Source organism: Pavona decussata, unplaced genomic scaffold (assembly GCF_977016875.1).
Source record: "Pavona decussata unplaced genomic scaffold, jaPavDecu1.1 SCAFFOLD_137, whole genome shotgun sequence".
Lineage (NCBI taxonomy): Eukaryota > Metazoa > Cnidaria > Anthozoa > Scleractinia > Agariciidae > Pavona > Pavona decussata.
Genome location: NW_028145550.1, coordinates 291,816 through 318,310, shown reverse-complemented (window position 1 = coordinate 318,310; position 26,495 = coordinate 291,816). Strand labels below are relative to the sequence as shown.

Below are 26,495 nucleotides of genomic sequence, written 5' to 3'. Positions count from 1 at the left end.
AAAACAAAGGGAACATCAACTCATGTTTAGATACCGTACCTCAGCTACTCCAAAAACTGGAGGCTTATTGGAAATACTGGCCTAATTTCGAGTTTCTTTGGCAAACATGGATATAATATTTCAGTTCCATAAGAAGTTGGAGCGTCACAGGTTGTCCAATTATTACGCAGCAAACAATGTGATGCCGCAAACTCCAAAATTGCAGACCACGGAAAATTTCAAGCGAATATTGGCAAAACTTAAGGCTGTTTTTTTGTGCAGTATAATAATGTTTTCAGGTGTACCAGAGAAAGGGAGTTCAGACTTAAAGCCAAGAGTTAGCCTCAATTTATTGCAAGAATGGAGGTCCGGTTAAAAAAACAAAAACCAGAGCAGATTTGAAAAGGTTGGCTCGACTATGGCCAGTTGCGGCAATACATTTTTATCATCCATGGTCAAAGAAACAAGTCAAGAGCTTCTGTATCTTGATATAGCGACTTTTAACAAAAATGGAACATTTTTTGAAGGGGTGGGGCTGTCATAGGTAGAACTGCAACCTTTGGCTTCTCAAACTGTTATTAACATAAAGGCATAATCCCTTTCAAACAGCTTCCTTGAGGGACATGGTACCTCTAGTCAAATGGCTTTGTGCCGCCAACGGTACGGGACTCCAGAAGTAACCTATTGGTTGTAGGTGTGGAAAGACTTTTCGTTGCCTTCGTTTCTTCATTTATTCACGTTCCGCCTTTCCGCTCCGCATTGTTTATGTCAAGGATGCTTTACGTTGCTGGTCTTTGTGCAAGGTGCACTTATGATCTCTGCGACCTGCCACCCTTGAGTCTACTTCAGTGGCAGTCCTAATACTTTGTGGAGAAAGGCATACTCTTTTGCTGCCTAAGAAACAAACAACGTATGTTAATATTCAGAACTGAACAATAAAAAACTATTCACAGTCCCCCTATTTTTCCGTGGGATTCTCGAGACTGGTACGTTTCGATGGAGCTGTCGCCATCTTGGTTTGTAAAAGCGAGCGCGATCTGGAGAGAGTGTCTAAACTACCGAGGGGAGCGGGAGTGGGGAGGCGGCGGGAAAAATTTCGCTCCCCCTCTCAACTAACCCCCACTCCACTCCCCTCGGTACTTCAGACACTCTCCCTAGATCGCGCTAACTTTTACTAACCAAGATGGCAACAGCTCCATCGAAGCGTACCCGTGTCGACAATCCCACGGAAAAATAGGGGGACTGTGAACAGTCTATATAAAACGCGTCAAAGTGCTTTAGGCTTTCATTCAGACTTAAACGTCATTACCACATTGCACAAGGATAAAAAAAAAGTGCCACAGAAACTACTTCAATACCTTTCACTTCACACTTGAAATTACTTTGTACCTAAGTTAAGCATGAGCTACATGTAATTACCAATACGTAGCTACATGTTCCAAAGTCAGAACTGGCAAACGAAATAGCCATGCGCGTTCAACTCGTTTGTTCGTTCGTTTGTCCATTCCCTCCCTTGCTCACCCGCTCTTTCGATCGACATATCAACGTTACGCTGACCGTTGGTCCATATTTTGCTTCATGCATTCGTCCGTACGTCTGTCCGTTCGATCGATCGATCAATTAATCAAACCATCAATCAATCAATCAATCAATCAATCAATCAATCAATCAATCAATCAATCAATCAATCAATCAATCAATCAATCAATCACTGATTTGATCGTACGTCCATCGATCCGTCCCTCCCTCCATTCGTTCGTTTCTGTACCTGTTCAAACCGCCGGTAAGTATTTTCTGATCCAAAGTGTCCAGAGTAATAATCAACATTGCACACAACAAGCGGTGTCTCGGATGTCTGCAGACTTGACAACTGGTCTCTGAGACGAGCCACCCACTTCAGAGGCAGCCAGTACGGCACACGGTCATCATTCATTGAAGAGCCGACCATCACAGCAGGGTAAGGCTGTAAGGACAAAGGGGCACACGGGTTACACAATTAACTTAACAAATCGCGCCCGACGGCTGTTTTCTATGGCGTGTACTCTTACAGACCATAAAATGACGTCATAAAATGTTCAAAACTCAAGTGGGCGAGTGGTTTCACTGTCAAGTTTTCAACATTTTATGGCGTCATTTTATGGTCGTATAGACCATAGAAAACAGCCGTCGATTTGTTGTTGTTGTTGTTTTTTTGTTTTTGTTTTTTACATTAACATGGGAAAAGTACGTGTGGAATTGGCTTTATTTTCCGCTGAGAAAGCACGCGTGTTACATCTGACGTCAATTGTACTGTCTGTACTCTTAGAGACAACAACAACGAACCAATAAGCGCGCGGGAATTTTGACAGTAACTGTGAAAGGTTTTTTCAATCAGCACCTACCCTTGATTAAGAGCTCTTTCCCGGAGACGCGAATCAAACAATTACCCGACATCCCTTACGGATGAAAAGCTTGGAATAGTGCATGAGGTAGCAGAAGATTGAATACACTCCGCATATTTTCCAGGAAGATATATCTGTCAAAAATTCAGGCAAGTTTATTGGTGGAAAAAAGTTAAAAGTACGAAATTCAAACTCGCTCGAGGACCAAATTTTCGAAAATAAACAAGCAGAATATTAAAAGTTTCACATGAATGCAGAGCTTAGAGGATTTCTTTATTTATTTATTTTAGGCTTAGAAGATTACCTGGAAAGATTTTAAAAAGTGCAGTGGGAAGTTAATAACAGTGGAGTTTCACTGACAGAATTCAAAGTTATACACTTTAAGCTCCAATGGTGACCCGCATAGAGCGATTTAACTATCACGTGGAGCGATCTAACCGTAGTGTGGAGCGATCTGCGATCTTGCATGGGGCGAAGTGACCGAAAACCCTTCAAAGCAATACGCACCTGATCCCTAATGTTCTGGTATGGGCAATATGACTTGATGTAATGAAAGTCACTTTCACTTGACCTGGAAAAAAGATGGACGTGTTTTTTTTTTTTTTTTTATGCAAGATGCACTTATAAGGTTCTAAAGAATATTGAGTGACCTTTGACAGACGTCATATTCACAGGTCGATTTACCAGGTTTTCACCCACCTAATTTTGTGCTTTAATTAGTAATTCAATGGCGATGATATGATCACGCAACCAGGATCGTCCTCTACGACTTAATACGTCACAACAATGCCCTTAATATCGAAAGTATAGTTATAATTATTACAAGTATAGTAGGTATTGTTACTGTCAGTATTGTAATTATTATAAGTAGTCTATGCGGTGTTTATTACTGTAAATGTTGCATTCTCTGTAGTTTAAGGCTAATAAAATAAAAGACAAATAAATAAAATAATGATAAAAAACGTCCTCAAAAAAAAAAGAAGAAGAAGAAGAAGAAGAATAGCCTGAGGTTGAGTTGAAAAAAAGAGTTTGCAGAGAGGTAGTGGCTTACTGCACATGCACGCTTCACGTACCCCTTTTTCGCACAAGTGGTGTATAAAATGCAACTATACTCGAATTACTGAGGGAACAATAGTGTCTAATAGCGTACAGGCCAGGTAGCACTCGTAAAAAGAATTGGGAAATGTTAGTTACGCGTATAACTGCTAGGAAGTTATGGCTCTGAGATAAATGGCCTTAAAACGTAAAAATTTAAAAGTTCAAAAACGTCCCAATCCTGTTAGGGGGAAAAAGTTTAAAAGTTATGGGGGTGGTCAACCATATCGCATATGGGAGGGGGTTAAGTTTTTATCCTTTTAATGAGTAGACCTTCACAAGACCATCTCCGAGTCAAAAATTCATAGAAATCTGTCAAAATTAATATTAAAAGAGTTATTGAATTATGTGCTAATTGGCACTCTTAGGGGTTAAAGGGTTAAGGTACGAAAATGAACCAAACGAAACAACAACAACAACAACAATAACAATGGTTGCAGTCTTACCCGGGTTCACCCCACTCCTCGTATTCCTGAATGGTCAGCGGGAGAGATGGATCCAACATGGACGTCAAAATATCTAAAAATGGAACCTATAGAACATAATGACACGCATTATAACTCAGTTATTTTAATTTGGATAGAACCAAAATCCTGCCTTGAAGCGGCCCCTCAAAGGAATCTTTGATTGGTTGGTTACAATTACATCGATGTAGTCCTTTTTGACCTTCGAGATGGTGAGCAAAAGAAGCAAAGGAACAGTTGCTCTCCTTTCACACTGACTGTGTTGCTTCTTCGCTTTGCTGCGTCTTAATCTTGGGCGACCTGCATTGTTTGCAACGTCTTACATGATTGGTTGAGGGGTCAAAAGAACGAACAACAGTACAATGTTCTCAGCCCACCCCCCGAAAAAAACAACAACAACAATAACAACAACAACAAACAATGTAGCTGCAGCTTATAAGGGTGCGGGTACTGCATAATTAGTTTTAGCTTTCGCCCCTCAACTAAAAAGAATGGGACTGCTAGTATCCAATTCTCTCCTACAACTAAACTTCTCACAGAAATAATAATAATAATAAAAATAATAATAATACTAATAATAATAATAATAATAATAATAATAATAATAATAATAATAATAATAATAATAGTAATAACCTTTTTTTACCCTCGGCAGTGTTTATAGCACAAGCGCTAGTGGGGCCGAGCATTAAACCTCGTAAAGAAATAGTATAAATTGAAAATAACATGGTTAAAATTCCCAACTGGCAGGAGGCAGACCTGCTGGCTATTTACAAGCGCGGCCGAGGAGTTGAACTCGGGGCTACCGAGAAACAACTTCGGCTAGCAGTCAGAGCGGGACTTGAACCCGGGACCACCGGATTTCAAGTCCGGCGCCCTAACCACTCGACCACGCTGCCTCCTCATCGCTTTGAAATCCGCGAAATCGATGTTCGATCAAGCAACGGTAACAAAGCCGACTGGAAAACGAAAAGCAATCAGAGATAATGTCATCAAAACATCACATTAAAATCAGCAATCAGTAAATGAGCAACCTAGTACATTCATTCAATAAATTAGTCAATCCACCTTAAGAATAACAGCCTTGAAGAGTCCTGGTGACCTATTACAGACGGCTCCTACTATCAATCCTCCTGCACTTGTCCCGGAGGCAGCTGTTAGCTCAGGAGTGGAATACCCCAGACGGTGCAGAGCTTGTGCACAGGCTTCAAAATCCTGAAGTCATAAAAAAATAACGTTTTAGATGAGTGCAAAAGGCCTATAGTAAGTCTGTTTCCTTACCACTTTTGTTTGAATTTCTTACAACATTTTTGCTAATTGTTTTCTTTATCCAATGCAAGAAACATTTCTAAATACTAAATCTCTCTTTTCTTTTGTTATGACCTGCCGAGATTTGCCACCAGTTAGGGAACTTAATTATAAGCAGCGACGACGGTAACACCAACGACAACGTTTACGTTACTTGAAAATAATTTTTTTAGTATTTTATTTTTGCTACTTCGCCATTATTTCAACTCGTTCAGCTTGTACAAAAACGGCATACTACCGAAGAACCAAATTGATAAGAGCAGCGTTCACATTAAGAAACTGAAAACGAAAAATACACCATCTTGTTCTCATGTTCTCGACAAAACCTTGAATGTGATCATTTTACGTTGTCACTTAACAGAAGACGGCAAATAAATGTACCAAAATTTAAAACGCAGGCGGAGAGCGATTGTTTTGCTCATTAAAAAAATTGTCGTTGCTAAGTGGACGCGTGCCACACATGAAGCTAGTATATGGCGTCGTTCGCTACCAGTCTCCCAGCAGATCAGCGGTTAGTGTATCCGACTGGTGTAGTGTGTACGTATGCGAACAACATGCTAAATAATAGATTCATGAGAATGATGTATTATTCAGTGAGTAACACAGGCAAACTCGGAAAAAGGGAATAGACGCTCTGTCACTGAGCTATAGGAGACTCGTGAGAAATTGGCCATTAAATAAACTAGGTTCTATATAGTTCTCATTTTTCTTACTATTGTTTACTGAGGTCACTTTTCGCCAAACATTACACTTAAAAGCGCTGCATACAGCCTTACCTCAAATCCTTTGTGTTTATTTTTTAACTTTCCTTGTAAGTACCATTCTCGACCCAGCTCACCACCACCTCTGGAAATAAAACAAATTCAGTTAAAATAAAGAATCAAAGTTAAGGAACTGATACAATAGACCCTTATCACTCGGCCGCCATGTTGAGTCTCCGAGTAATAAAAAGCTTTGTTTTCGCACGGCAAGCCTTGGCCAGACGCGAATTCAGTGCGAGGCTTGCCGTGCAAAAACAAAGCTTTTATTCTCCTGAGACTCAACATGGCCGCAATGTGATAAAGGTCTATTCCTTTGCAGTTCAAATGGATACGTTTGACAGTCTCTAAACTTCAGCGATCATATGAAGCATGCTATGCATATGATCGTCCATGACACAGGCATACTCTCGACTTCTCCCAACAGGAGTCGAACCTATGACCTTTTTTCTGAGTATGGCCGTGTCACTGACCAAAAAACACATCGTATGACTAAAGGTTTAAAGAAAAATTAAGTAGAAAAATTAAAACATCTGCCGTGCAACTTTTCGATGTACTACCATCAACAGAGAAGGAAAGTTTTTACTTCTGCACAAAGCTGTTAGCTGTGCAACGCAACTGCATGTTGCATGTAATGAAATTCTTCAGGACCGCATCTTATATTGCGTGCAATTACATTCTACTCAGAATCACCTGACATGACAGAAAGCCAGACACCAGCCACGCTTCAACAGGCTTAACCTCTCCACTTCAAAACCCATGTTCACATTAATTCCATATGAGCCTGCAAGACAAAGGAGGGCAAACTATGTTAACAATAATCTTAATAACAATATCTTAATAATCCAGTCCTGGGGGTGACCCTCTGTTATTTCTCACCAAACAAACTCATTCTTTTCCATCCTTCGTCATTTCAGACCAGCACATATTCTAATCTCATCACTCTTCACAATATAAAAAGCAATTAAGAATAAATGCGATACTTCAATTGTTGTTACTAAACTGGCAGTACTTTGTCAGACAAGTTACCTTTGATCTACAGAATGCAGGGTATCTACAGGTTCACTCAAAGATTATTGGTTCAAGTTAAAGCTTCTGAGCAGCAATAGGCCATCTCCAAGTTGCTTTGAACCTCATTATGAAAGTGAGGCTACTTGCAAAGCTTTTCATATGAAAATCAGTTTTGTTTGCATATGAATGAAAACTAATTTTCATACGAAAAGCTTTGCACTTAGCCTCGCTCTCACAAGTGATAAGTTATCACCACAGCTCGAGATAAACGCAAAGTAGGTAGGCACTAGACAAAAGTGTAATTTACCATATACGTGAAGTAACATTGGGTTTGTTCCATTCTTTTTGAGATCTTTGTGGTGAAATATCGTGATGGGGACGAAAGTTCCATCCTGATTGAAAAGAAAGAGAAGTTATGCAAGGAGCTAAAAGTATATTTTGCGGCTAATTTACACGCTTTAACACTATAGTTGCGCTGGTTTAAAAAAAATATTTCTAGTCTTGATATAAGAATGTCTTAACTCTTTGACCAACCCGAACGTCTGTCAGTAACAAAATTCCACAAGGCAAAAGAACGATAGTCAGATTGAACGTCGAGTGGTGTCAAATGAAGGGCGAAGATTTCTCGCAAGTCTACAGCAGGTTAAAAGTTGTCGTATGCAGTTCTAAAAGAGCCTGGCATTGCCCAGTTATTATTATTATTATTATTATTATTATTATTATTATTATTATTATTATTATTATTATTATTATTATTATTATTTTTTTTTTTTTTTTTTTTTTTACAAATATTAGCAATGCGTTCGGAATTATACGTTCTTGCATAGTCAGCTAGCGCAGATATATAGAACATACAGGTCAGAGAATGGTCACCATGAAACAACCCTTACCTGCGTTATATAGGGTTTAAACAGCAGTCAAAAGATGCCAATCAACATACCTTGCTTTGAATCTCATGTCTGGTGCAGCAGAATTCTGAGCTATCAAAGGCTGGCTTCTCAGTGAATGTAAGTTTTTCAGTCTGAGAAAATGTTTACAGAGTATGAATAAATTTGTTTGTGGTGAACCTTGGGAACCCTTTCTCCTAGGTGCTATTTAACAATTGCTCTACGAGCCCGCATTTGAGACGAGTTGATAGATAGCCAACGAGAGCCTCGTTGGCTATAATCATCGCATAGAAACCAACATTGCAATCGCAAGTGGACGACAAGAGGACGATGCCCCGAGGAAGCCTCTATAAGCTCATATACCATTGGTGCTAAGCCAATCAAAACTCCAGAAATTGCAATATTCAAAAATCCAGCAGACTCCATTAAATTGTATACCCATTCCCAATATAGATTAGAATATAGCAAAACACCGGTATGAAATGCATTCTTATGTGGTTACTCCAAAGAAACCTTTAATTCGGTTACCAAATACCTGAGTAGGTTGTTTAAAAAACGAATTGTTTTACGAACAAGGGGTTAATAAATCTAAACTTAAATTTTATATATTATATATATATATATAGTTCAATATACTAACAATAAGAAAAATCAGGACGACAAGAAAAACAAACAAACAAACAAACAAAATAAAAAACACACGGAAAAAAGGCTGATATCAAATTCAAAACGGTGCATGCTGGCATCGAGATGAAAGAATGGCCCAATAGGCCATTTTCATGATGGCGTCATTTGACTACAACTACCAGAATTCGTATCGTTTTCCTTTTCAAATTCAAATTTTATAATCCCAGTGGAGAGCAAAGAACAATAGCTCTAATTAGCATGAGAAAACAAAAAACTTAAGTATTCTGGTAGTTGTAGTCAAATGACGCCATAGTGAAAATGTCCTATTACACTTAACATACCATTGATTTAGTGTCCATGTTGTACTCCAGGACACGAGCAGGTAAAATTGGTGATGATACTGACACACGCGCACGGTGATGGTCAAACATCTGGCGTAACATAAGACAAAAGGGAACTATAAAGCACATTGGAACATAAACACTGTACATAAAGAACCTATGCTTTGGTGACATATTCAAGGCTCTCCCGTCAATGAAATTTAAAAAGTGATATATTGAGTAGATTCTACAGTAGACAATTCATAATTCGCCTCCTGTGTAATGACTTTTAGGGAATTCGTATAAGAGACGTAAGCAACGACGACGGCAACACCAACGGGAACACCACTAAACACTGAATAGGTATCCGAACGTGTGTTATGCATTTTGGTACAATAGCCCATTTTACAGTTGTGTGCTAAGTGACCTGGTCTTGGATTCTTAGCGAGGCTGGGGGTGACCTTGTTTTGATACAAACCTCACTGCTTTTCATATGTAGATCATACTGTTCTTATGCTAACTATTTGCATTTACATATGAAAGGCAGTGTGGTCTGTATCAAAACAAGGTCACCGCCAGCCTCGCTTCCAATTCAAGACCAGGTCACTAAGCACACAACTGTAAAATGGCCTATTTCTTCGCCGCCCTCTGCAAAACAACAACGACCAAACCATCGACACTACAACTGTACTTCTTCAGCAAACTAGCAAGATTTTTTTTTTTTCATTTTAATTGAACCTTTTGAACATTTCACATTGAACGGGTCCTTAGGGACCTTTAGATTGGAGTACATGTGCGAGTACGACTTTCAAATTTCAAGTTCCCTGAAATCCCGCTCTTTCCAGACTCTAGAAACGATATTAAAGTGTTCAAAGCAAGAGACTACGGACCTTAAGCAGAGACGACGACGACGTCAACGAAAACAGAACCTAAAAATTACATTCTCGTTTTTTGAATAAATTCGCGAAAATTTCTACTCATTTAGTTTGTGTAATGTGGCCTAACTATCCAGGAGCTAACGTCAAAGGAGCGGCTTTAAAGTTCAGAATGAGAAAGGAAAATTAATCATTATGCGTTCACGTTCTCCATAAAACCTTGAATTTGGGCATTTCACGTTGTTGCTTTGCCGAGGACGGCAAAGAAATATACTAAAGTGTATAACGCACGTGTAGAGCCAGTGTTTTGCTTATTAAAGTTTTTGTTTTCTGACGTTTTCGTTGACGTCATCGTCGTGGCTGCTTAGATTTGAAAAGTCGGACTGACGAGTTGAGATTCATTCACGTTCTTGTACTAGTACTCAAAGCAAAAAGTCTCTATTTTATAGTGTAAGTACGCGCCGCTAAGACTGCGCTGAGGTTAAGCTGAAATGTATTGTTGACTATTTTCTAATTACACCCATCTATTACAAATAATCAGGAGTTTGTAGAGAGGATGTTAACATGACTCCCCAAAAGACGACGGCGTGTAGGAAGCTAATTCATTATCCATCAACTGAAAGTGACATTCATCTAGATGTAGCATGTCATCGCTTACATGGAATTCAGGTTTCAGAATTAGAGTCATTCTTCACTTTTGAAATAAAAAAATAAAATGTTCAGCAGCTCTCTCACCTGGTTAGAGCCCGCCTCTAGAACACATACATCTTTGGGAAGCTGCAAAAAATATTTTATAATAATGTTAAATTTAGAAGAAATGGACTTCTAGTCACATGCATTCCAGGTACCCTACTTGACAACAGCAAAAGAGTGAAACCACTAACCCTACATAATGTAGGGTTAGTAGCGTAATCAAACAGTGCTGTGAATCCAAAATTATATTTTACTTATAAGGGCGTAGAGGATATGGCCAATGACATGAGAAAATACTCTGGTATAACAGAGGCGTGGCTGGGCCATGCGTCGCTCTGACGAAGGGCTGACATTCGAAACGTCTGCACTTGAATTGCTTTACAGTGGCCAATTTACCTTTAGTTATCAACTTTGTTGATCAACCAAACATTCGTTTCTTCTCCCCACCAAGGCAGCACCGCAGTTTCTTTAGATACTACATGTAACCCCCTTATCCATGTGTCTTTCCTACGACCATTACAGAAGAAACGTACTCAAAAGATCATTTCCAACTTGCCTCCAGACCCGTTTTCAAAGTGCGTCCTGATGCAAAGCCTTTCAGATGAAAATGACCCTTCATATACGACTTGATTTCCATATGGATAGTTTTGTGTCAGGCTACGCTTTGCCAAAAACCCCTTAGGGGCAACTTGGACATGTCCTCTTTAAAAACAACAACAAAACAACTAGTCTGCGAGGATGGTGTTTGGACTTCACAAGGCTTTGAGCATATTTAGAAATTCTTACATAATTTGTCCGTTGAAATCAAATAGTGTTGAAAATTATTTTCTATCAGGATAAGCCAAAGGATAGTCTCCCTCGCAGACGCTCTTTTGCTCGTCATCCAATCTTTCCTCTCGTTGTGGAGTACAATGCAATTGTACTTACAATTACTTGTACGTTCTCCTGGCTTTGTTTATATTTCTATTTCTTTCTTTTTTCGTGTTAATTTATTGGTTCTATCCCTCCTACAAGTTAAATTTGTGAATCAATTTTATGCTATTTTATTGAGCATGATGCACACCCCACCTGCACAACATACTGATCTTCAGGTTTGTCAAAGGGTATAATACGAATCTGAGGAATCGTCCTGTGGCGTTCGTAAATCACACAGTAATCTTTAAATATATCCATGTCGTCAAAATATATCTAGAAGAAAAAAAATAAAAGAAAACTTCAAAGCTCATATAAAGGTCCACTTATGAACAACAATATGCAAAGCAATAACATTATTAATTTTTTTTTTCAGGTAGTATTTAAGTCTAAGAGTAAAAGTCTATAGACTGTATATTTAGGATATTAGTTTTCATCAAATTAATTTTCAATTCTGTAACTGAGGAATTTACCGTGTTGAAATAAAGTTACCCAGTCCAATCCAATCCGTACAGAATTTTGAATGAAATAAAACCAAATTTACAAACTCACATCTGGTTTAGCTTCAATAAACGTTTTCCAGTTGACTTTGCCAGGATCATCTCCTGGTGCTGTCACTATCTGGTGAATAAACAAAGAGCAACAACGTCTGAACACAACAACTTCAAAACACTTTGCTTCAAAGGATGAAACATCTCTCAGTATGGACTTTTTGGGGGTTGCATTCTGGGCCACTGGACTTTTTTGGGTCCAATATTAAGCTTATCACATACACCTGTGAGGGCACTTGGCATTTGTCAGAATTGGCTGGCCAGTCCCAGTCAGTTCGTAAACAGAATGTATGTAATGTATTTAAAGCATATGTTTTATCCCAGGCCTTCAAATTTCATCACGATGGCATGTACTGTTTTTGGAGTGATTATTTTTCAAGATTTTGCAGCACCATCTCTTCAAAATGACACATTCGGTTCACAGACTGGCCACTGTGACTGGCCAGTTCTGGCAAAGAGAAAGCACTGTAAGACTTTTTTTAGGGTCCAAAAACTTGACAACATTCATACCTCAGCCCCCCACCTCCCCCCACCTCCCCCCACCACCACATTACCGATACTGTTATTATACCTTACTCCCCTCCCCACTACCCAACAGGCTTCTCTAATCCAGACAGCTTGTTCTTACCTTGTAGTTCTTACCATCAGCATTAGTTATGATGTAGAACTGATCGCCTCTGTGGTCCACATAGTACTCCATACCATGTTCTCTATGGTGAACAGGCCATGATATCACCGACCCATCTCTTATGTCAGCAATGCTAACCTGGTAATCATGAAAGACAATTTGAAAGTCCTCAGCTTAAACAGCATTGATCTAAGATCTTATATGATATAATTGCTGTTTTTAAACGTAATAAACATGTACTTGTAGTCTATACACTTAACCTGAGTGGGTAAGATGACAGACTGGAAAAGAAAGTTAGATGGCTGAAAACCTGTGTTACATAACTTCAATTTTCTAATCATTCATGCAACAAAAATTTTATGGTATATCATTGTACTACAGTATTACTGTTCAACCAGTTGAAAATGTAATTATTTTAGGCAACTGTACTTTAGCGAAAATTAATTCTAGCCTGCAGTTTCCCCATTGTACAGTTTCATCGAGTGCCCTGAGATCTTTTGCAGTGCTGATCACTTAAACTTGATTGCATGGATTGATATAATATTCCGTAAGCAACTCTCTCGCAAGTACACTGTCATGATGTATCAGTGTATGATTAGCCATTGAGACCTTTCTCTCTCTCCAGTAATTGCCTCTTCTGGGGTTGCTATGGATACCTCTGTCAGATACTCTGTTCAAAGCTTCTTTCCAACTTAACCAGCCTTGATCTAAGGTATCAAGTTCAGTGTAGAGCTTGACTGTTGATAACAGCCTAAATTTCAATTATTAACTGTACACCTTCTGGTGGATTGGTATGTCTAACTAATTACTAGCTTTGTGCTTTGTGCTGCGTGTTGCACACTGTAAAAGTACTTTTAATCAAGTGATCTGACACCATGTTCAGCCTTATTAAAATTATGAATGCACTTTCTCTGTACATGTACAAACTTAGACTTAGCTGAAGTGGGCTTACCTCAGAGGTTGATCTTGAGTTACAGTTGATGGTAATAAACTTGCGGTCTTTAGTAGCACTCACATCAACAACATATCTAAGTAAAATTGGATATTCAGTGTTATAACTATAAAATTAAGTCTACTTGTATTTGGCAAAGAGGTAATTTTGGTCGGCTGTTATATTTGTGTAAGTTCCAGAAACATCCCTATCCCCCTCCCCCTCAGAAGGGCATGCAAATTCCAAGGAGGTCCTCAAAAGGCCAAAAACATTAAAGGAAGAGGGGGGCATTTACGTGTACATGCAGAATCCAAAACAGTCAATCATATATTAGCAGCATTGGTAGGAATGTGTGTGGTTAAACAATGTATAAGTAACCAGCGTAAGACATAATGATTTAAAGCATTCTGGTTAAAAGTTAAAAAAAGGTTGAAATGAGCTTTCGATTGCCAGCCTGCAATCTTTGACAAGTGATGAATAATTGTCTGTGCTTTTTATTCATCACTTGTCAAAGATTGCAGACTGGCAATCGAAAGCTGGTTTTAACCTTTTTTTAACTTGTAACCAGAGAATGCTTTAAATTACAATGTGTGTGGTACGTACGTGTTCAAAAAAGGCTCTGGAACAGGTGAAAAATGACAGAGTGAAAAGTCCTTTGCAATCTATAGTGGACATTGTGTTAGGTGCTTGCCATCATATTGTGCATCTCCACCCAGGAGTATAAATAGGCACTGGTGAACTGTCAGACATACAGTCAGGGATACCTGACCAATTACTTTGCAGGGGCCCAAATAAAGAGGGAGAAAAACTTGCTATGGACGTACATGTAGCCAATCTCATACCCAGAAAAGCCAGAGGATGGTCGCCAGTAGAGACTCGGAAGAACTTAAAAAAATTTTAATTCTTTGATTGGCTGTCCCGTAACAGTTTGCAAAATTTTTTTACCACAGAAATCTTGATTTCTGCTGTGGTAATAAAATTCCAGTTCCCCAGAGTTTCTCCTGGCAACAAACCGCTGGCCAAAGAGCCTGAGGACTCTGGGTACGAGATTGATGTGTAGCATCCAATCCAGGGGGAGAACAATACTGACCTAGCAATTACTTGCTACAAAAACTGGCAAGGGATAACCTCTGGAAATACATAATATATACAGTTATAGTACGGTACCTCTCATCTTTTTCTTCATGCAGACACACATCTTTAAATATACTCTCACAAGTTTTGTGTTTTAAAAGAGCATATGGCCGCTTCATACCATCAGGCCTGGTATAGAACAGAGTGAGATCATCACTTCCCCATTCTAAAACGGAAGTACATAACCTCTGTTATCAGTCGAATATAAGTTAAGGTGATCCATGGTGCTACATATAAATTAGAAACAAAATTATATTATTATTATTATTATTATTATTACACACATGCGTAAGAGGCTCCAGGACACCTTTCCACAAAATTCCACAAGGGGATTTCAATGATGACTGTCGCCTAAACGCTGGCCAAGCGTGTGTCCGTTGATTTTCTGTGAATTGGATTTTTTGGAATTGGAACTTTTAACTTATAAATAGTTTGGAATATGTTGATAAAAATGTTTTTTATTAAATATTATTATTATTATTATTATTATTATTATTATTATTTATTATAATTATTATTTGTTTTTTCTTTAAAAAAACTTGTGCTTGAAAATTAGTCTCGAAATTGAAATGAATTGTAAATAGGTTTTAATAGTTCTTTTTTCAACTTTTAACTTGTAAATAACAATTTGCTGTAGTTAGTATATGTTAATAAAGAGATTATTTTTTATTATTATTATTATTATTATTATTATTATTATTATCATTATTATTATAATTATCATTTTTATTATTATTGTTATTATTTTTATTATTATTATTATTATTATTATTATTATTATTATTATTGCTATTGCTATTGTTATTGTTATTGTTATTGTTATTGTTAATGTTATAATATTGTTATTGTTATTGTTATTGTTATTGTTATCGTTATTGTTATTGTTATTGTTATTGTTATTATTATGACATAAACACACAATTTTATTAGGAATTTTTCTGGTGTCAAAAAAGGATGGTATTAATTTAAGTTACATGTAACTTCTGTCTAAGCTTATGGGTAATTTGGAGATGTTGAAAAATAATGGCTTCTTCCACAACTCAACAACATGTTTTCTCCTGACTGGCATTCAAGGTTTCTGGAAGTCTAGCATTGGAAAAAAAAATAGACACACTTAAAACACATGTAGCGATCTGATTCTGCCACCAAAAACAAAGGCAAAAAGGTCTGAACGTTAACAATGTACATGACTTTGAACAATTTGTAATTAATTTAATGTAATTCCAGTTATGTACCAGTACTGCGTAGATAATCTGCTTACAACATACCAAAATTGACAACATTGTGTATAACATCTACAGTATTCATCTGGCCTTCATATGCCTCGTTGATATAACATGAGTGAGTTCCTTCTCCTTTTCTGTCCAGCAGAAAGGCAATAAACTGAAAAAATAAATGAAATCCAAGACCTGTTTTTAATCATAGACAAGTGTAATGGCAGATACTAGAGATCAGCTCAAGACATTTTTGTTTCCCGTTGTTCATGGGCCTTCATACTGTAAGGTTCTTAATTTTCTGAGACATCTGCATATAATGATTAGATAAATGATCAGGGATGTCATTGAGGGCTTCAACACCCATATCACCTGTTAACTACTATTAATTCCAGTGAGCAAATAATAATTTTTATTATATCTGATACAGAGTGGTGAGTGGTAAAGTCAAGACTTTGTGAGACAGCAAAACTACATGTAGTATTATTTTCTGTGCATAAACCCACAACCTCCTTTGAAATAGAAAATCTGAAATGGCTTTGCCAAGAAATAACAGTAATTATTATGTACTCTGATGCAAGATTTGTGAAATTTGACCAAAAGTTTGCAGGACACATAAGTTATACATGTACGTTTTTAAGGTCAACCGCGATTCGCCACCCCTTCTGGTGGAACCTTGATGTTACAGTCATCTTTATCTGTTGCAGGGCTAGGGAGCAGGGATGTCATGGTGGTGAGAGCTCTTGCCTCCCACTAGTGTGGCCTGGGTTTGATTCCCAGTGTTGTCATGTCATAATGTGGATTGAGTTTGTTGCTGGTTCTTGTCCCTGCTCCAAGGGTTTTTCTCCCGGTACTCTGTTTTTTCACAAAAACCGACAATCCCAAATTCTAATTTGACCAGGAAACAGTGGATGAAAGAGCCACTCTGTGAATTTTAAGTGCTGAAAACAGATGTCTTTATACATGTATGACGTATAAATATGTGGAAAGGCAAGATGTCACAAAATTTTTAGTGAACACATAACAGCATCTTACCTTTCTTGAAGGTGACATTTTAATAACAGGTATGGACACGTGAGGATATCGCTCTTTGAGTTCATTTTGATTCAGTATTATTTCTGGGTCACCATAGGAGCCATCTAACAAACAGGTAATAAACAGCTCAGTCAATGGCCCTTTATCACTGAAAATTTAAATTTTTATGTAGGTTGATCAGGTAGCAAACAATATCTTTTGGATGCATTAAAATGGCCAAGCTTATAAGAGTCTTACATGTATCATTTAAAATAATGAAGACTATAATACAGCTACTGTCAGTAATTCAGTGAATTTAGAAAATTTAACAATTGGCATGCAGATAGGCAAACATTGTCAATCTTCTTACAAAATTAATGTATTAAGGTATTATTATTATTATTATTATTATTATTATTATTATTATTATTATTATCAAACATGTCTTACTAATTAAAAAATGTTGTAATCTTCTTAAATTCTCAGACTTAATGGAACCATAATTTTATCAATATTCACTTTAATTATTATTTTGGAAGACTGGGGACTCTAAAACTTGGCCATTTTACTAGTACTACAATAACAGCGTTGATGGATTTCTTTCCCTGGCCTACATCAAAATTTAAAATTTCTGTGATAAAGAAGAATTAAAGTTCCAGTACAAACACATCATAACGACCAGAATCTTACTTCAAGATATAATTTTCTCTAGCTACCTTTAATACCACAGAACAATGGCCAAGTAACTATGTCAGCAGTTGTTCTAGTTCTGAGGTACATGTAAGACAAAACTTCTTAAAATATGATTTTGGTCTTTACGGAGAATAAGTTACAATGTACACTGTGTATGATTTACATGAGAGGTCAGGAAAGTACATGTATTATAAAGGCTTTCTTCACCCTGCAACTCAAATGAAGGTTACTCTGTGCAGGATGAAGTGATTTACAATCTAATATCATTATTAGAGTATAACACAGGAGGGACGTGGGCATAATTGTCTTATGTGGCTACAGGGGGTTGTGAGGGGGAAGTCCTCAAGTGGGAACAGCAGGCAGATGAAGTACATGTAACCAGTGATTAGAAAGAGCAGCATTCTTTCAGCTACAGTGTAAAGAATGACTTATTAACCATCTTACAGTATGTCCAATTTTAAGTTGTTTGACAGTACATTTTGCTCAGATTTGACTCAATTTTGCAAAATATATAAATAATACAGTTATATCTTTAGTGCCTGCATGACCATCATTACAGTGAGAAAATTGCATGAATGGCAAGATTTCTTTCTGGCTTACAATGTGTGCTGCTTCACCGATCTTTGTTTTCATTCACAAAGGATACATCATTGTTAAAAACATGCCCCTTCTAACTAAAAGAATTATTTTCTTTATTTAAAATAATGAACAAAATTGAAAAAAAAATACAGGGCACTGTTTTGTTGTCTTACCTTCTAATATCTTCCTTCTACAATAAACAGGAAGAAAGAAGTCTTTTGGTGGATTACTTAAGTAATAAATAAAACCATCCAGTTCCTATAAAACAAATCAAAAGTATAATTTTATGATTTGCAGTTTATAAACAGTCACATGAACCTACAGTACCTTTAGAATATCAGTGTAGTTCCCTTAAATAATAAGGAGTCATACACTTCTAAGTAACTTTTGCATGTTAAACAGAGTGGTATTGTATTAAGTTACAATGTCAGTCATTAAGTAACAAGAGTACGTAGAAAGCACGAGTGCTGATCTCATTCAGTCTGCCTGGGGGATGGGTGGACTTAAGACACACACAAGTGCTAACACTGACTTTTAAGATTTACAGCTTAGTGCAAAACACCACCAAAGTTTTAGTCTCCCTTCCAGCCATTCTGTGTCTCGTCACGCAATGCTCCTCCCCACAAATGGCTGTTCACATTCGAACCACATTCCTTTCCTGTTGTTTTTTGTGGTCTTATTGAAGGGGCCAATCATGTATCAGCGAAGCGAGAATGACGTACGTTTTCGCACGAAAAAATGACATCGGGACAACAATGACAAGCGAGAGACAACGATGAACCATGATGAACAAACATCCTGCAATCTTCCTGTAGTGAGATACAAAGGGCATATGCGAAATCACGGGTATAGCAATACACAGAACCTGTGTCTTCACAGATAACATTTTATTTAGCGCTACCTGAAATCTTGCAGTTAATCCAAGCCGATAAACCTAATCAAATGTCCCAGCCAGCATATCAAAAACTAATCCAAATGGCTCAGAATGATCAGTAAAAAAACCTCGGTCCATTCAGTATATTTGAGAATTCCCTCACGATCAAGACGAACACCATTAAGCAGAGCGGTTGCATCACATTTTGATCAAAAGGGAAGAATCTCTTATACGAAAGGATAATCGCTTTAAGATATACTTGTAAAAGCAAAACTGAAAAGGCTTTTATCAACACAACGGACGCGCAGTGGGAGTCGCACAGGTATGTCAACCTCATTTTAACGTGATTCTCATCAAATTATCTGACGATAAAACACGGGCTACAGTATGATTGGGCGAGTCATCAAGAGATAATTTGGCACGAGGTAGTTCCAGGAATGGAACTGTAGCTGTGATTGGCTAAAATCGTGAAAGGAATATGGTTCAAATGTGAGCAGCTGTTTGTGGGGAGGAGCATTGCATGACGAGACACAGAACGGCTGCGAGAGAGACTACCAGACTTTGTGACTTTTTCTTTTATTGTTTAAATAAATTATTTGTTCATTTGGCAGTAGTTTAATTTGTGCAACAACTCATTGTGTACATGACTTCATGTTTCCATGGCAACAAGATTTTGCCCTCCATATATATCTTGAAATTTGAACATTTTAGCCTTTTTACCAAAAACTGTAAAGTAAGTTTAACTGTAAGTTGTAACTTAGCATTTTTGACATATTTCTGCATTTCTTAGGTTAATTATATTGGCTCAATTATAATCTTGGTTTTCTGAGGTTTTGGAGAAGTTCACATCACCAAGATGGTAGATCTACATGGTGGTTGTGCTGAACAAGTGAAGGAATTTCTATACATCATCATCACATTTTGCAGCCATCAAAAGATTGTAATGTAATATTAATACTACCTTCAAGTACATTTTACGTTATACCTTTTAATGCTAGATTCAAGTTAGGAAGAGGTTCAGGAACTGGGTTTAAGCATAATGTATAATATTATTATTTATACATGCAATGCTAGTAATGGTTGCTTTTAGACTTAAGGTCCATCCACACTAACAAAAGCATGTTTAATTAAACTAGATTGAAGCACTTCCACCCAGACAAGAACAACCACATTGGTTCATCTACAGTGAAATTATGTACAATCATCTATTCACACTACCCAATGAACACAATACTTACTGTAGATTTCTTTTGAAGCACACATTGGACATTTCTGATTGACTCACCTCAGGCACTGACTCATCGTCACAGTGTGTCTCAACCCAGTCACTCATTTCTTTAGTCAGTTTTTCCTGGAATCTTTCTGTATCGGCTAGTGCAGCTGCTGCATAACTACAAAAGAATCAAGCTCAAATGAGTAGACTTGAACCATTATGACGACAATAACAAAGACGATGATAATGATGATGATGATGACGATGATGAGGATGATGATGATGACAATGATGATTAGACTGATGGTGGACTTGGTACCTTTTTTTGTTGACTCAGCGACTTAAGAATGTGGACTTAGCAACCATAATGTTGACATTGCGACTTTGAGTTGACTTGACGACCAACGGCAGAGTGGACTTAACGACTTTTTGGTGGACTCAACGACTTTTCGGTGGACTCAACGACTTTTTTCTGTGGACTTAACGACTAAGTTGGTTTTTGCATGTTAATTGTTCCTATGCTTAACTGTGTCACACGGACAACTTAGGATTAAGCAAGGTAGCTTAGGAAACTTTGTTCAGTGATATGGTAATACGTTCTTCCGGAGACAAACCTTTCAGTTATGGAAAACAGAAATCTTAAATTTTGAGCAGAAAATGTAAGAGTGACAGTCGGCTCAACTGAATCAATAAATGCCCACTGCGAATCATAACAGCAGCACGAAACCAAAAAATATATCTGTTAAAAGAATGCAATGACAGCCTTTTATCGACAAATCTTTTAAACTCTAGCAAAAACGTAGCTCTAAATATAAGCAGGTGGGCCACTCGCTGATGGAAACACAGAGATTCCATAATTTTACCAAAACTCCCTTTACAACAAAGGCGACAAGTAGAAGAGAAACATCCTTAAAAAAAACTTCAATATTTCCTTAAACTTTAAGCCAAAGTAACACAGTTAGAGTCAGTATAAACACTTAAATGATCCAGAGAAATTACAAACTCTTACTCAGGGGCATCCGAGCAACGTACACATTCTTTGTGAACAAGTACTGACCGAATGTTTGTAATAGAGTGGCTTTGGATTGGGAGTGGAAATTTTTTTCCCTCACTACGTTTTTTGATTGTTTAAAGAACTCAACGCCATTGACTTTCTCATGACAAATTAGAAGGAAAACTAAAACCAATCAGTGTCTTCCCGCATGCACTTTCCGCGTTTGACGCCTGTTCTATTTGTTTACTTTGATATGTAAGGTTCACACCGTTATAACGTTCTACGGATCTGTGTCTTTTACAGATTCCGATTGATTGGTGTTTTTGTTTTCGTTTGTTTTGGGGGAACAACTTTTCTTATTTTTGGTTGGTATTTATAACCAGTAGCTTTCAGCAAATAGAATGCTGCTTTTCTTTTCTTTGATCTGCTGGGAGCACATTCCTCGTGTTTTTTGCAGTTTGCTTGCTTCGCTTTCTCTCATAAAAGCTCTCGCTTCCTGAATAGTCTCTTCTTCCGTTTGCTCCATTCCAGACAATTCACTCTCGTTTTTTTGTCTTAGTAGGATCAAGTTTCGTGACAGATTTATAAAGTCCTTTGAGAGCCCACACGTGCCTCTCAGCCTAAAATAATAGACTAAATAAGAAAGTTCTATTTTAATAATGGTATTAAATAATGGTTGTTTACTTTCTTGAAAGTGGACATCTCTATGGAAGGTTATATTGAATTATTATTTCACCATTTTAAGCACAACCATCGGAAGAAAATGTGATAAAACAGACGGGGTTGTATGTAGAATGGCTTGATACCAATTTTATTGTATGTTTTTGTTACATTACAGCAGTTTACTAGACAGCTTATTTGACCTCACTATTTGAAAGATGACAATGACATTTATCCAAGATCAATTATTCTGTCTGAACATCTTATGGAACAAGGAGAAAAAACCACCATCTCAAGATACTTTAAATAGTATGAATAGTAGCCCGGATTATGAAAAAGTTCTTTAGAATCTCTAATATTGGAACTGTGAATCACGAAGTTCTATTGTTTCAAACAGTTAAGTGTACCCGTTTTTGATAGTTTTTGGTGTAATTCTGCCGTCTTTCCAACGAAATTTTCGCCAGTTTATGTTATTACCTTTTATTACTTTTACCTTCAATAACTTAGAAAACTAACCATTGTAAAGACTGGTGATTGTTAAACGAAAACACCTATTGTTCCAATCCGGTTGTACCCTACACCTACAGTGTTTTTTAAATAGGCTTTGATCGTGCAAGCACGCTCCGCCATAATTTATGGAAATTGACAAAAACCTTGTTGATAGTTAAGGGTTCCTTGGCAACGACTTTTATTCAAATTTTTATCCGCTTTCATTGTGTTTAAATAATGTCAAGTTTAACGCGATAAAATTGTGCGTTGCGTATTTTTTTTATATTGCCCTCGTTGTGTTATTTGACGGAACACTTAAATAGAACTAGTGAAATGTAATGAAGAAAGTAGCTAGATTTTATCACATTTGTAATGTTAGTTTGACAGCGACGAGCTGTCAACTCTTCATTACCATAATGCAATGTTGGCAAAGTTGCTGTTGTAGTTGCTGTGATTTTTAAGCTAAGTAAAGAACAACGTGTTTAACAACAAGCTACGAAGCCTGCGATTTCTTGAGTCAAGCACTGTGCTATACCCTAGTATAACACTACTTAATTCATTTCTTGGAGCTCTTCATGTAGCTGGAATGTCTTCGACATGAATCAAAGATTGATTGGACCCATTTGACATAAAACCTTTTCTGATAAGGTGGCTCAGACATTAAAACGTTCTGAGATAATTTTTAAAGACACAATTTGAAAGGCACAGTTTGAAAACAAGAAAAATAAAAAAATACCACCAACTGAAGCTAACAACATTAGATCTGAATCTGCTTAGTGACCTGGCCTTGGATTGGAAGGGAGGCTTGTGCTGGCCTTGTTGTTGATACAGACCTCACTACTTTTCATACTTTTTACGCTGTTCTTATGCTAACAAGTGCATCTACATATGAAAAGCAGTGAGGTTTATATCAAAACATGATCACCCTCACCCTCGCTTCCAATAAAAGGCCAGGGCACTAAGCGCACAACGGTAAAACGGCCTATTAACTGTGTAGGAATGAGAAGAAAATCATATGTCAAGCAAATCACCTTACCTTCTTTATACAATGAGCATGATTCCAACATTGTTGATCACATGTGAAAAGCACCCTCTAAATGCACGTTGGGAAACGTTAGCGAAGGGAGCTCGACTCAAAAACTAACAAATCACGTCAGGTTCGTCGTATCTTCTTGGCGAACTTCACTTGGTCTTTAGCCCTGCTTGATTAGGTATGTCTCCCTGGTTCTAATTTCAATTCATTAAAATCAACACGTCTCGGATATTCCCATCCTGGAGCCCAAAAATGAGGGTGGGTCTTCGTAGCAGTTAAACGTAAATCGGAGAGAAAACAATATCATTGCGTGGCTTTAATTCTTCCCTAGTTAACGTTATGTTGAGATTTTTCTTAAGCCCGGATCGCACGATGGAAATTGCTGTTTTGATAACTTTAAGTTCTGTCAATATCCCTCCGACTGATTAGTCCTAACAGTGGCAACAAGCGGCCATGCAAAAGTGTAACGCGTCGTATCCACGCGTTTAGCAGTAAGTCGAAGGGCAAATAAAATTACATGTTGGTTTCGGTTCTGCGCTGCTTATGACAGTTTTTCTTTGAGAAAGCCTCAAGGCGGAAACGCAAAAAAAAAGTCAACTTTTGTAGTTGACAAGTTGAATTGTTATAATAAGCTTCAGGTACCAATATTTGTCTCTTGTAAAGTGACTTTGAACGTGACATCTCTCATGTCTGAAACTTCCCTGGAACCAAACTCGTCCTCACAAATTGAAAACGTTTCAAATTTTTCCCGAAAATGGTCTTTCATATCTCACTCAAATTCTGTGGAAAATGCGACCTCACCGTTAAAAGACATTGATCTCACGTCTCGTGGTTTTGAGAAAACAACTCCAAACTCAAGTCACGTCATTGTCTTAGATAAACGTTATCGCCATTTCAAATAGACGAACTCCCGTCAAAACGTACTTCAAATACTTCTATACTTCTCCGTTACCGCAAATTAAGTGGACTATGTAACCCCGGAAGCTAACAGGGGTACCTAAAATGAAACTTTGAAAAAAAATACAAAACAGAAATATTATCAGTTCTGACTTTAAAGACAGTTAACTATTGCTTATCTCCATCATTTACGTAAATTTCAGGATAAGGCATTGAAAACAGCCTTTCGTATTTTGATTTGACTTCGGAAATACGCTTTTGAAATTGTTCCAAATTTTTTTTTCTTCGAATGTACGGTTTAGTGTAACACATTTTGTGGTGGTTTCAAACACTCGGGAAAAACATGATTTCAAAAGGTTGGTGGTAACTCATGAGCTCCGAAATAATTAAATGGTATCTAGATAACCCCCAGAATTGGTCAAAATCAGAGTTTACCACTTAATTTTAGCCCTTACCACAACTTTTGTTGACTTGACGACTTCATCGACTTTAAAACTGCCATCAAGAGCACACATTTCAATCATTTTCTTTCATTCTTTTATGCAGTATAGTTCTTAACTTAAAGTTACTAACTATGCCTTTTGACTTCAAAAAGAAAAAGAAATGGCTTTATAGAAACTATTTAAAGTTGAGGTCGCAAAGTCCGAAAACCATCAGTCTAATGATGATGATGATGATGATGATGATGATGATGATGATGATAATGATGATGATGAGTACAATAGTGGTGCATCAAAAAATAGCAAATCTTATAAGCCACTGTCACTGCTTGAGCCTCTCATTTCCCCAAACCATTTTCTGTTCTTTATTGACAGAGAGTTTGATATGGCAAGATCTATGTTATGAAAAGGAGATTCTTGGAGAGAAGAGCTCCAGGAACAGCAGACTGTGAACAAATTTATTTAAATGTACTAATTAAATAAACCTCAAAAAGGTGTCATTTACAGGTAGATAGTGAAATACGTCAGTGTAATCCTACCTGTTTTCTGCTTTTATGTATTTCCGTACAGCCTGGATTAGAAAACAGAATTCACTAATTAAAATTGATTTTCAAGATAATTATCTTTTAGATAAAGCAGAGAGAGGTGTAATTAGAAAGCAGATAAATTCAGCTGATTGCTTAATAGAACATATATGGCAGAAAGTAGTGAAAAGAAAGCAAACATACAGCTGTAGAACAAAACTTTATGAGATTGTACAAGAATTGACACAAGTGCAGATAAAACAATTAGTGAAAGTTATAGCTCTAATTCTCACCGATCCTTCTTCTTCTTCTTGAATTTCAGTTAGCCTTACCTCACCTTAACTTAGAGGTACCTAACCCAGGGTGATAAAAATCAATAGTTTCAACACTCAATAACAAATAAATTGTAATTGAATAGCATGCGTTGCTGACGGTTTTGCTGGGGTATAGAAATGAATAAAAATCAAATTATAGCAAAATATTTTGCAATTATCACCTTTAGTCATTTTGAAACACCCCTGACACCTTACCAGTTTATGTGAAATGTTTTCAGTGACCTTCCCATCCCACCCCCACCCCCCCCCCCCCCCAACCTTGCCACCCCTATGCCTCAACACAACCAGGCCAGAAAATGACCAACCAACCCCACTGTAATTGTTTGGTGAGCTGATAAATATGCAAAGACTTGGACACTACCAAACATATAATCGGTCAGGAAGGCCGGTGACCGGGGTTGGTGAGAGTGTGTTTGGGGGGTGGGGGGAAAGGGGAGAGGGTGCAGATAGGCTGGAGACTGAAAATTGCCATTGGCCCCTATACCCCTTAAAAAGAGGAATATTCCTTAAAGTTTCTTTGTTGGGGTTCTTAACTCTTCAATCATGCTCCAAGTTAGACTACAGCCTCCACCTCAAGCCACGTGAGCCCCCATCCAAGCAATACTACACTTTTGCTCACCTTGGATCCGCGGTTTTTTAGCCAAGAAAAATCATCTTGAAGTTCAACACCGTGTACAGTCTCATGATTCGGTACTCTCTTCGGCTTTGGCTCGCTGGCAGATATGCCAAACAGCCTTGAAATGAAACTCAGAGAGGATAGACCACGGAGAGGAGCCCAACAGTACAGTGGGCGCACAGGCAAAGTCGAGAGCTTCACCAAGCGGCAGACTTGCATATTTTGCACCTTAATTATAATCAAAATTCTTCTTTGAACTGCCTCTTACTTTCTGCACCATCTTACGATCGCGAACTTGCAAGTTGTAAGTTACAAGCTTTGCTATATATCTTCCATCGCCATCTTCGAGATCCTCCAGCGGTGACC

At 37.6% G+C, this 26,495-nt stretch overlaps 1 protein-coding gene across 1 annotated transcript; it reads right to left on the bottom strand.

Moving 5' to 3' along the window:
• Positions 1-309: 309 nt before the first annotated feature.
• Positions 310-26,495, bottom strand: LOC146467151 (uncharacterized). Its single transcript, XM_085126095.1, has 22 exons — positions 26,133-26,495; positions 25,194-25,225; positions 20,214-20,319; positions 18,228-18,312; positions 16,804-16,907; positions 15,823-15,937; positions 14,588-14,720; positions 13,442-13,517; positions 12,490-12,627; positions 11,863-11,931; positions 11,467-11,586; positions 10,441-10,482; positions 8,852-8,941; positions 7,937-8,017; positions 7,304-7,388; positions 6,679-6,769; positions 6,004-6,073; positions 4,988-5,134; positions 3,902-3,987; positions 2,868-2,931; positions 1,748-1,942; positions 310-873 (listed from the first exon to the last, which is right to left on the bottom strand). The coding sequence occupies exons 1-22, from the start codon at positions 26,346-26,348 to the stop codon at positions 820-822; spliced, it is 2,199 nt and encodes a 732-aa protein (XP_084982221.1). The 5' UTR covers positions 26,349-26,495; the 3' UTR covers positions 310-819.